Here is a 12,807-nt window from a genome sequence, read left to right as displayed (position 1 = left end):
CTGCAGACCTGCTCTTTCAAGGAAAGAGCAACCCCATCCAGAACAGGCTGTCTTCCCACATCCTGGACATGAGAACTCTGGATACATAACATCTCTGTCTTTTCAAGATTCAGCTTCAATTTATTGGCCCACACCCAATCCATCACTGCCTCCAAGCATCAGTTAAACACCTCAACTGCTTCTCCTGATTCAGATGGAATAGAGAAGTAGAACTGAGTGTCATCTGCATATTGATGGCACCTCACTCCAAATATCTGTGGCTCCCAGTGGCTTCATATAGATGTTAAATAGCATGAAGGGTAAGATGGAACCCTGTAGAACACCACAGGATAATTCCCATAGTGCTGAACAATAGCCTGCCATAACTACTTTTTGGAAGCGGTTCTGGAGGTATGGGCGAAACCACTGAAGCACAGTGCTCCCAACCCCACCTCCTCGAGATGTTCCAGAAGGATACTGTGGTCAACAGTATCAAAAGCCACTGAGAGATCAAGGAGAACAAGCAGGATTGCATTTCCCTTATCTCTCTCCCAACAAATGTCATCAACCAGGGCGATCAAGGCAGTTTCAGTACCTTGGCCAGGCCTTAAGCCAGACTGGAACGGATCCAAGCAATCAGTTTCCTCAAGCATGCTTGAAGCTGGACCTCCATCACCTTCTCAAGCACCTTGCCCAAGAAGGGGATATTTGCCACTTTGTTTGTTGTTATGTGCCTTCAAGTCAATTACGACTTATGGCGACCCTATGAATCAGTGACCTCCAAGAGCATCTGTCATGAACCACCCTGTTCAGATCTTATAAGTTCAGGTCTGTGGCTTCCTAGTTATTTAACACTTCTGGGTCCAGGGAGATCTTTAGGAGAGGATGCACCACCACTTCTTTCAAAGCAGATGGTACTTCCCCCTCCTCCAGCGAAGCATTAATCACTCCCTGGACCCACCCTATGCCTAGTTCTCAGCAGCCAGGAAGGGCAAGGGTGAAGGGGCAGGTGGTGGGACACACTTCTTCAAGCAGCTTTTCCACATCCTCAGGTCACAATAATTGAAACTGGTCCAATACAGGTGGAACAGAGTGCTCTGGACGCCTCCATTGGACTTGCTCTAACTGAGGCATCCAACTCTGTCCAAATCTGATCAATTTTGTCCCTTAAATGCCTTGCAAAGTTGTTACAGCAAAGTTGTTACATAAAATAATCTCATGAAGATAGCTAGCAGTTTTATCTTTCCATATATGGTTAAGTAACTTAAATCTGAATACATATAAATTAATTATGAGCATTTCCAATACAGAAAGTGTTATAGGGAGGGGTAAAGGTTATTCAACCTGAATAACGTATTTTCTTTTGTTATTACTGAAGGTCTGACTCACAGCTGTTATCAATGGGAGCTTTGTCATTAGCATGAATGGGATGTGGGTCACACTCAGTTATTTTAAAGAAGATAAAAGACAATGTTAGAAATAAGGCATACTATACTTACTCTAACTTTTGGCAGGACTCTCCTTAACGTCTCTGCAGGATTCTGTCGCATCAAGACTGGAAGACTTGCAACCACGCTTGTTCCTTGGATATCCTGACCAGAACTTACAAAAAACATATTTGTTTCAAAACATTTTGTGGTGAGATCAATTTTAGTGAAAAGATGAAGAGCTACTGCTCATATGTCTCTTATTTACATCATTAAACGATATGCATCATACTAATTTACTGTTTTCAAATTAAATTAAAAGCACATGCAACAGAAATCTTCTTTAAATTAACTAGAAATAGCATAACAGCACACAACAAAAACATTCTACCTCCAATGTGATATGATTTAAATGCATTCAACTCACAATGCATCCTTAAAACACCAGCTTAACTGATTTACCAATACAGATGCAATATGAAGCTGAGGAAAGAAAACTGTCACAAGCTTATGGAAGTTTTATCATTTCCAGCTTATTACTTAAATAAATAAATTACATATTTTTGTAATGATGTGCAGCAAATAGTAGTTTTGCATCAAAAATTAAGTAACTGCTAATGTGAGAGATCTTGGTAAGAATATAATCTCAACTTTGAACCACAAACAATATTCTGTCAAATTAATACTGTAAACTGTAATAACCAATTACACAGAATAGTCCTCTTCTCACGGTGGCCAATCAGATGTCGCTGGGAAGCCCGCAAGTAGGATCTGAATGCAACAGCACTCCACCCCCTTGCGGTTACCAGCAAACAGTATTCAGACAGATACTGACTCCAACAGTGGAGACAGAACACAGCCGTCACGGATAGTAGCCAATGACAGCCTTATCCTCCATGATTTGTTCAATCCTCTTTTAAAGTCATCCAAGTCTGCGGCCATCACTGCCTCTTGTTGGAGAAAATTCCATAGTTTATTCATGTTCTTTGGGAAGAAGTACTTCCTGAATCTTCCAACAGCCAGCTTCATTGGATGGCTCTGGGTTCTAGTTTTCAGAGAGAGGGAGAAAAGCCTATCTCAATCCATTTTCTCCACACCATGCATAGACTTCTATACCTCTCTCACGTCCCCTTTTCTCACCTTTTCTTGAAACTAAAAAGCCCTGAACTTTGTTTAGCTCTACGATATCATTCTTCAGGTGAGATTACCTTAACCATAAACAGTATTCCAAGCGTAGTCTTATCAAGATTTGAATAACATCATTATGACATTGGCAATTTTATTTTCAAACCCTTTCCTAATGACCCATGGAATTCACCTTTTTCACAGCTGCCACACACTGAGTTGACACCTTCATCGAACTATCCGCTACAAGGTCTCATTCCTGGTTAGTCACATGATCACATTATTATCTATCATATACAGTGCCTTGCAAAAGTAATCTGGTCCCTGACCAATGCTCCCATATTACTGCAATACAAATGGTACATTGTGATTTCATTCTGCATTATTTTTTATTTTGAAACACTGAAACTCAAAATCAATTACTGTAAGGTGACATAGGTTTTATTGGAAAATGATCCCAAGCACAAGGCCAAAGCAACATTGGAGCGGCTCAAGAACAAAAAGGTGAATGTCGTACAGTGGCCCAGTCAAAGTCCTGAACCAATCCCACTGAGAATCTGTGGTGCTCTTTGAAAATTGCGGTCCACAAGCGACATCCAACCGACCTGAAGTGAATCTGCCAAGAAGAATGGGTCAAAATCCCTCTGACATTGAGTACAAAGCTGGTACATACCTACCTCAAAAGACATAAAGTTGTTATTGCAGTGAAAGGTGGCTCTACCAAATATCGTTTTTTGTTGTTCTTATGTGCCTTCAAGTCGATTACGACTTATTGTTTATTTTATTTATTTATTATTTGATTTATATCCCGCCCCTCCTCCCAGCAGGAGCCCAGGGCGGCAAACAAAAACACTAAATACACTTTAAAACATCATAAAAACAGACTTTAAAATATATTAAAACAAAACAACTTTAAAAACTTTTTTAAAACTTTGAAGACATCTTTAAAAAAGGTTAAAAAACATATTGTTTTTTTTAAAAAGGGTTAAAAAATTATTAAAAAGCAATTCCAACACAGAAGCAGACTGGGACAAGGTCTCAACTTAAAAGGCTTAAAAGACTTATGACGACCCTATGAATCAGCGACCTCCAATTGCATCTGTCGTGAACCACCCTGTTCAGATCTTGTAAGTTCAGGTCTGTGGCTTCCTTTACGGAATCAATCCATCTCTTGTTTGGCCTTCCTCTATTTCTACTCCCTTCTGTTTTTCCCAGCATTATTGTCTTTTCTAGTGAATCATGTCTTCTCATTATGTGTCCAAAGTATGATAACCTCAGTTTCATCATTTTAGCTTCTAGCGATAGTGCTGGTTTAATTTGCTCTAACACCCAATTATTTGTCATTTTCACAGTCCATAGTATGGACAAAGCTCTCCTCCAACACCACATTTCAAAGAGTTGATTTTTCTGTTAGCCACTTTTTTCACTGTCCAACTTTCACATCCATACATAGAGATTGGGAATACCATGGTCTGAATGATCCTGACTTTAGTGTTCAGTGATACATCTTTGCATTTGAGGACCTTTTCTAGTTCTCTCACAGCTGCCCTACCCAGTCCTAGCCTTCTTCTGATTTCTTGACTATTGTCTCCATTTTGGTTAATGACTGTGCCAGGGTATTGATCCTTGACAAGTTCAACGTCCTCGTTGTCAACTGTAGTTACATAAATCTTCTGTTGTCATTACTTTAGTCTTTTTGACGTTCAGCTGTAGTCCTGCTTTTGTGCTTTCCTCTTTAACTTTCATCAGCATTCATTTCAAATCATTACTGGGTTCTGCTAGTAGTATGGCATCATCTGCATAAATTACTGATATTTCTCCCTCCAGTTTTCACACCTCCTTCATCTTGGTCCAATCCTGCTTTCCGTATGGTATGTTCAGCATATAAATTAAACAAGTAGGGTGATAAAATACACCCGTCTCACACCCTTTCCGAAGGAAAACCAATCAGTTTCTCCATACAGTAGGGCCCCATTTTTCGGCGGTCCACTCATATGGCAGCGCCAGTAGGGTGATCAGCAGTAGCATGGGGAGCTCCAGCCACCGCGTTCCAGCTGACAGTGATCAGCTGCAGCACGTTACAGCTGATCTTTGTCAGCTGGAGCGCGGCAGCTGCTCCCCACGCTACAGCTCATGCTGTGAGGAGCTCACGCGCTACAGCTGATTGCTGTCAGCTGAAGCACAGCAGCTGGAATACAGTAGGGCCCCACTTTCCAGCGGTTTTTGCCTTGCAGCGGGGGCCTGGGATGTAACCTGCCATATGAGTGGGTCCCTACTGCATCCTGTTCATACAGTAGCTTCTTGTCCAGAGTATAGGTTGCGCATCAGGACAATCAGATGTTGTGGCACCCCCATTTCTTTTAAAGTATTTCATAGTTTTTCATGATCTATACAATGAAAGGCTTTGCTGTAATCTATAAAGCACAGGGTGATTTTCTTCTGAAATTCCTTGGTCCGTTCCATTATCCAACGTATGTTTGCAATATGATCTCTGGTACCTCTTCCCTTTCTAAATCCAGCTTGGACGTCTGTCCTTTCTCGCTCCATATATGGTAAGAGCCTTTGTTGTAGAATCTTGAGCATTACTTTACTTGCTTGGGATATTAAGGCAATAGTTCGATAATTACTGCATGTGCTGGGATCCCCTTTCTTTGGAATTGGGATGTATATTGAATGCTTTCTAATATCTGTATTCCAACCAATATTAATGTGTGGGGGTTGAATACTTATGGAAGCAACATGTTTCACTTTTTTATGTTTCTTACAAACATTTCCCAATGTCATTTTACAATAATTGATTTTGAGTTTCTGTGTTTCAAAATAAAATATCATACAGAACAAAATTACAATGTACCATTTGTAATTCAGTAATATGAGAGCATTGGTCAGGGGTCTGATTACTTTTGCAAGGCACTGTATAAAGTTTTGATGTAGAAATTAAGTTCTTTATTGCAAACTATTTAAATTTCATTTGCTGATAAAGTAGTATTTTGCTGCTATGTTATGTTTAAGAACACAAGCAGAGGCTGCTGGATCAGGCCAATGGCCCATCTAATCCAGCATCCTATTCTCACATGGCCAGCCAGGTGCCCATGGGAAGCCGCAAGCAAGACCTGAGTACAAGAGCACTCTTCCCTACTGAGATTTCCAGCAACTGGTATTCGGAAGCATACCACCTCCAACTATAGACGCAGAGCATAGCCATCATGGCTAGTAGCTATTAATAGCCTTTTCCTCCATGAATTTGTCTAACCCTCTTAAAACCATCCAAGTTGATGGCTATCACTGCCTCATGTAGGAACAAATTCCATAGTTTAACTATGTGCCATGTGAAGAAATATTTCCTTTTGTCTGTCCTGAATCTTCCAACATTCAGCTCCGTTGAATGTCCACAAGTTCTAGCGTTATGAGAGAGGGAGAATAACTTTTCTCTATCCACTTTCTCCATGCCATGCATAATTTTATGTCTGTCATGTCGCTGCTTAGTCGCCTTTTCTCTAAACTAAAAAGCTCCAAATGCTGCAACCTTTCCTGATAGGTGAGTCGCTCCATTTCCTTCATCATTTTAGTTGCCCTTTTCTGAACCTTTTCCAGCTCTACAATATCCTTTTTGAGGTGAGGCAACCAAATGCAGTCACACCATAGATTTGTACAATGGCATTTGCCTTTTTCACAGCTACTGCACAGTGGGTCGACATTTTCATCGACCTATCCACTACAACCCCAAAGTCTTGTTGCTGGTCTGTCACTGCTAGTTCAGACCTCATGAGTGTACATGTGAAATTAAGATATATATATTTTTGCTCCAATATGCACAACTTTAGCCTTGTTTACATTGAATTGCATTTACCATTTTACTGCCCATTCACTCAGTTTGGAGAGGTCCTTTTGGAGCTCTTCACAATCCCTTTTTAACAACCCTGAACAATTTAGTATCATCAGCAAACTTGGCCACCTCACTGCTCACCCCTAACTCTAGATCATTTATGAACACGCTCACTGAATATTCTGACAGAAATAGTGGATTTATCTCATGTGGAAACCCTGTCAAAACTGGGTAAAATATGTATTTATTAGGCAAATCTCATAACAATAATTATCTTTTGAATAATATAACCTCTGTTGTAAAAATTTTATGGGATATCCAACTGAAGTCATTTAGGAAGAGACCACAGCTCAGAACACATTCATTGAATGCACAAGGTCCTAGGTTCAATCCCCAACATCTCCGGTTTAAAGGAATTCAGACAGAGTAACTAGAAAAGACCTCTGTCTGAGACCTTGGAGACAGCAAGGGCCAGAGGGACCAACTGATTCAGTATATGGCACTTTCATAGGTTCATATTTCTCTAACTACATTAACACATATGCAAATATAAAGGGGACAGATGGAAATGTTAAGTACACAATGTCAATCACTCAAACTATAGCAAAGTTTTGAATTGCTTCCAAGATTTATCTTTATGGGAAGTTAATAATCCTGTACTAGATTCATCTTTTTCACATTTATGTTACTTTTTAAAATATTTTATCATCTACACATTAGCATGCTATACTGTGATAAAGTAAAAACCTACATGCTAAGCCTTTTCTTTGAATTTATCCAATATAATGTGGTGGGGGAGAGATAGATTCATTCATTTTGGCACAAAAAGGAAGCAAGCATTTGCATAAACTGAATGTTGAGGCAAAAAAGTGGTATGATATCCAATTCTGCATTTCTAAAGAAGAGGGAGGCCTTTCCTTAAAAAAAGAAGCAGCAGCTCTGAATGGCTGGCTTGCTGCCAATTTAAAATGTGAAGCAGAGGGTTTTTAACACCTACACAAGCTGTAATTTTCCAACTGTGGGAGATTTTTCTTTTATTTCTACTGAAATAGCAGTATTGGTGATCCTCTGCTCTTTAACTATTCAAAACTAAAATGATCTATCATATTGTGGTCACTCTAGCAGTTTTAATGGAGTAAGATGCACCAAAATACACCCAAGTTTTTCTTATAAGGGTTGCAGCAAGTTCAGTGCCATATTAAAACTGTCTTTTCATTAAAAGCAGGAAGCTCTCCAAAAGCATTATACTCTCTGAAAGTCAACATAACTGTTCTGCCATTGTATGAACATGCTTCACAATACTAAGGTTCTTGCGTGCATCGGGGGAGATAATTTTCGTATCGTCATACTTTTCTATAGATGTTAAGCTACGTATATTGTGATATGAGATTACAAACAAGTGTATCCTGCAGCAAAATGTTGCAGTGCTGAGTGTTGTTCAAGATTCCAGCTACTTCATTCCATTCCCTCTCCCACACAGTTTTCTCTTTCCCCCAAACCATCCTGTCAAACAACAACAGTAACTCAGCATCTCATGGCCATGGACCACAGTCTGTCCTCTTTGGCTGTTTTTATCTTTTGGTGGGCCTTAGGGTTTTCTCGTAAAGATTTTGTGTACTTTGGCTAACCATGGGGCTCTCATAAACCTGCTGATGGAGCCACTGTGGCTACATAAAGATCCACACTCAGAGAATGAATTTCCTGTTATAAGATGATCTAAAACTATCAGATATGAAAAAACTTAATTTGCTCAGCAAAACTAAAAATCTGCATGAACACACTGAAAATATAACTGCATATCTTATTCTCCCACATGAAACCTGCAGTGGTGAGAACAGGATCGTTTTGAAAGCCTCTTCAATATCTGTGGTTAAGAAAATTGTGGAAATATTTTTATGATTATTTCAGCAAGCCTTTGGGGCTTCTGAGTTACTTTTAATCTAGAAAATGTTCTATTGTCATGTGGTTTTTGTTATCATGTATTTTGTTATTTTTGTCTGTACAGTTTTAATTATAAATTATAACGGTTAACTATTAAAACAATAAACCAACACAAATTTCACAGAATCAGAGAAATAAACCAATACAACTTGTAGTTTAGACTAAACAAAAAAGGCTATACAAATCTACTTTGTATCCCTAAGTCGATGAGAACAGACACAGGGATTCTAAACGGTTATGTAGGTTATCTTTGTTTAGCTCAAAAAGCGTCCATTGTAATTCTGCTTTCTCTCAGCTTAACCAACATTGTGATCAGGGCCAGTTCTAAAGGGCAGCCAGGTTGGGCACTGGTCCGAGGGCCCCAGAGCTACAGGAGCCCCTGAGGGGCCCCTGAGGGGCCCTCTGCTCCCCTTCCATGATCCACGCCCCCCCACACACCCCAATTACCTGTCAGACGGCTTTTTAGCATTGCCCTTAATGAAGATGGCAGCCGCGGCTTCCCTAAGGTACTGAAGCCGCTGCCGCCATCTTTGTTGATGGCAGAGATGTGCGCGCGTAGCACGCACGTGTGCCATCAACAAAGATGGCGGCAGAGGCTTCATTCCCCTTAGGGAAACCGCGGCCGCCATCTTCATTAAGGGCAATGCTAAAAAGCCGGCTGACAGGTAAGTAAAAAAGCCATGCTATTTTACGCCATGCCCCATAGCAGCCATTTTGTGACTGGAACCAACAGCACTCTCTCAAAATTCAAAATGTGCCCACTTATCCAAAAAGGTAGATGACCCCTGAACAGGGTAAGACATAACAAGGCAAATTCCTAATCCCTTCTGGTTTCAAAGATACATTTAAACATGTGATGACAAAAAGATTTTAAAAAAAGAATAAAGAAAGAATAAAGTTCAAGATAAAAGGGAGCCCAAATTCACCAAGGTTTTTAGCTCTCAATATTTCTGACCCACATAATAAAATGTTCCAAGACTTACTGAAAGCTTTTCACAATTAAAGGTTAACACTATCAGAGTATGATAGAATAAGTACAAGATGTTCACAGAAAAGCACTTGCATATTCATGAGAAAGACATGCAAATTACTGATTTCAAGCAACCCGTGTGCACATTAATTGTGACCCTCCAGCTTAAGATACATTTATGAAACAGTCCACAGCATCAAAAAAGGGTCTACCCTATGACCAATAGCAACTTTTAAAATATCTTATTTTTTTCCCTAAGACATGAGCATGTAAATTGAACATCTTTGACAGGACCGCAATGCTTAGTCGATTAATTGTTTAAAGAAAAGATTTATTGATACTAAAAAGGTGCCCCCAATTAGTTGGGCAACAGATTTGCTTGATATAGTAAAGCAAGTACCTCTGCTGCTATGAAATCAGTATTCATAATCATAAAAGAAAAGCATGCTTCTTGCTTCAGAACTATCACTTTTACCCAAATACAAATCAATTAAATAAATAATAAATAAATAATAAACTTTAATTTATAGGCCGCCTATCTAGCCAATGGCCACTCTAGGCGGCGTACAATAAAACGTAATAAAATACAATAACAATATAGCCAGTACAGTACAGTAAGAATTACAGTATTCAGTAGATTGTTCGTATTACAGTTCCAGAACTAATTCATCTTGGAAGTCTCAAGGATCGTAAAGGCCTGATGAAAAAGCCACGTTTTCAGGCCCCGGCGAAATATGTCTAGGGAAGGGGCATGTCAAAGTTCTATTGGGAGGGAGTTCCAAATCGTGGGGGCCGCCACAGAAAAAGCCCTCTCCCGAGTCCTCACCAACCTAACTACCTTAGTCGGCGGAACTGAGAGAAGGTCCTGAGTGGCAGATCTTGTAGGGCGGCATACTTTATGACGTTGGAGGCGCGCCTTCAGGTATACTGGGCCGGAACCGTATAGGGCTTTAAAGGTTAATACCAACACCTTGAATTGAGCCCGGAATACAACTGGAAGCCAGTGAAGATTGTATAACACTGGGGTAATATGATCATAATGGCGGCTATTCGTAAGTAAATGGGCCGCCGTGTTTTGTACCAGTTGTAATTTCCGGACTGTTTTCAAGGGTAACCCCACGTAGAGCGCATTGCAATAGTCTAAACGAGAGGTGACCAGTGCATGTACTACGAGTGGGAGCTGGTGGACAGGAAGGTAGGGTTGCAGCCTCCGGATGAGACGTAGTTGACCCCAAGCTGCCCAGCATACTGATGAAACCTGAGCCTCCATGGTCAGCCCGGAATCAAGAATCACCCCGAGGCTGCGGACCTGGTCCTTCAGGGGCAGTTTTACCCCATTAAACACCAGGTCAATATTTCCCAACCCTCCTTTGTCTCCCACGAGCAGTACCTCCGTTTTATCAGGATTTATCAGCTTTAGCCTGTTCCTTCCCATCCATCCACTCACGGAGTCCAGGCACTTGGACATGGTCTCCACAGCCAACTCTGGTGAGGACTTAAATGAGAGGTAGAGGTGAGTGTCATCCGCATATTGGTGGCACTGCAGCCCAAACCTCCTGACGATAGCTCCCAGCGGCTTTACATAAATGTTAAATAGCATGGGAGAGAGGATAGAACCCTGTGGCACACCACAGTTGAGAGGCCAAGGGTCTGAAACCTCATCTCCCAATGCCACCTGCTGGTGTCTACTAGAGAGAAAGGAACGGAACCAGTTTAATACTGTGCCTCCTATTCCCAATCCCTCCAGATGATCCAGTAAGATACCGTGGTCGACGGTATCGAAGGCCGCTGAGAGATCAAGGAGGACCAGAAAGGTGAATTCTCCCCTATCTAGTGCCATCCTCATATCATCCACCAGAGCGACCAAGGCCGTTTCAGTTCCATGTCCAGTCCTGAAACCCGATTGGTATGGATCTAAATAATCCGTTTCATCCAAGTGCGCTAACAGCTGATTGGCCACCACTTGTTCAATGACCTTGCCCAAGAATGGTAAATTTGAAATTGGGCGAAAGTTGTTTAGATCTTGGGGATCCAAGGAGGGCTTTTTCAAGATGGGCTTTATAACTGCCTCCTTGAGGGCTAATGGCAGTACACCCTCATTCAAGGATGCATTTACCACCGCCTTGATCCCTTCGCCCAATCTCTCTTTACAGCTCATCACGAGCCATGATGGGCATGGATCAAGGAGACAAGTGGTAGGCTTCACAGTTGACAGCACCTTGTCCACATCCTCAGAAGGAAGAAGCCGAAACTGATCCCATTGGATCACATTATGACCGGTCAACTCTGGTCCACTATCTGCAATCACGGTATGCGAAATCGAGCTTCTCAGATGTTCAATTTTATCGGCAAAGTGTTTTGCTAAATTGTCACAGGAGGCCTTTGAGTGTTCCAAGGGTTCCTGAGCAACTGGACCGACCAGGCTTCGGACCACTTGGAATAACCTCCTGGGACAGCACTCTGCTGATGCAATAGAGGCAGCAAAGTAATCTTTCTTTGTTGCCTTTATTGCCACATGATAGGCAGCTACTGCTGCTCTAACTTGTGTCCGAGCATCTTCGGAGCGGGACTTACGCCACCGGCATTCTAGTCATCTCACCTCCGGCCTCAAAACACGCAACTGTGGTGTGTACCATGGTGCTGTCTGGGATCTTTTTAGGGGGAGAGGACGTTTCGGGGCCACTCGGTCTAATGCCCCGGTGATCCCCGTATTCCACTCCATCACCAGGGCATCGACTGAATGACCTTCAGCAAGTTCCAAATCCCCCAGCGCAGTCAGGAATCCTTCTGGATCCATCAGGTGCCTGGGGCGGACCATTCTAATAGGTCCTGTGCCTTTGCAGAGGGTGTGCGGCATCAAGAAGTCTACGTTTACCAGATAGTGGTCTGACCATGACACAGGGGTAAAAGTAATAGCCCCTAACTTCAGAGCACTTTTCTCCTCTCCCAGGACAAATACAAGGTTGAGAGCATGACCGGCTACATGGGTGGGCTCAGCATTACTAAGGTGCAGTTCCCAGGAAGTCATGGTTTCTAGGAAATCCCGAGGGGCTCCATTGAGAATGGCCTCAGCGTGCACATCGAAGTCACCCACCACCAACAATTCTGGGGACACCATGCGCACACCCGAGACCACCTCTAGCACCTCGGCCAGGGATTCTGCTGTGCAGCGAGGCGGGCGGTACACAAGCAGGATCCCTAAACTGCCCTTTGGGCCCAACCTCCAGTACATGCAGTCAACAAACTTGGTCCCATGGAGAGGAGACCTGGCAAAAACCAAGGACTCCCAATAGATGACAGCCACTCCCCCTCCCCGCCTTCCTTCCCTCGACTGATGTGCATAACGGAAACCTGGCGGGCACATCGCCTCGAGAATAGGTGCCGAGGCTTCGTCCAACCAGGTCTCCGTTATACATGCCAGGTCTGCGGATTCATCCAAGATCATATCATGGATGCAAGATGTTTTCTGTACCACAGACCTGGCATTGCACAGCAGCAAACGAAGGTTGGTTGGAATCTTGCATCCCCCAGTTATCTTC

General features: G+C 42.2%; 1 protein-coding gene across 4 annotated transcripts in view; it reads right to left on the bottom strand.

The window, feature by feature from the left end:
• The window catches only part of PPP4R4 (protein phosphatase 4 regulatory subunit 4), a 160,417-nt gene that overhangs the window by 106,535 nt on the left and 41,075 nt on the right, over positions 1 to 12,807 (bottom strand). For all 4 annotated transcript variants that reach the window (XM_061613257.1, XM_061613253.1, XM_061613254.1 and 1 more), the window contains exon 3: positions 1,479 to 1,581. In XM_061613257.1, coding sequence (XP_061469241.1) covers positions 1,479 to 1,529 — 51 coding nt within the window. In that variant the 5' untranslated portion in view covers positions 1,530 to 1,581. The remainder of the gene's footprint in view (positions 1 to 1,478; positions 1,582 to 12,807) is intronic.

This window comes from Rhineura floridana, chromosome 2, assembly GCF_030035675.1.
Source record: "Rhineura floridana isolate rRhiFlo1 chromosome 2, rRhiFlo1.hap2, whole genome shotgun sequence".
Classification (NCBI taxonomy): domain Eukaryota; kingdom Metazoa; phylum Chordata; class Lepidosauria; order Squamata; family Rhineuridae; genus Rhineura; species Rhineura floridana.
Note: the sequence above shows the minus strand (reverse complement) of the source record. Positions and strands in the feature narration are given on the sequence as shown.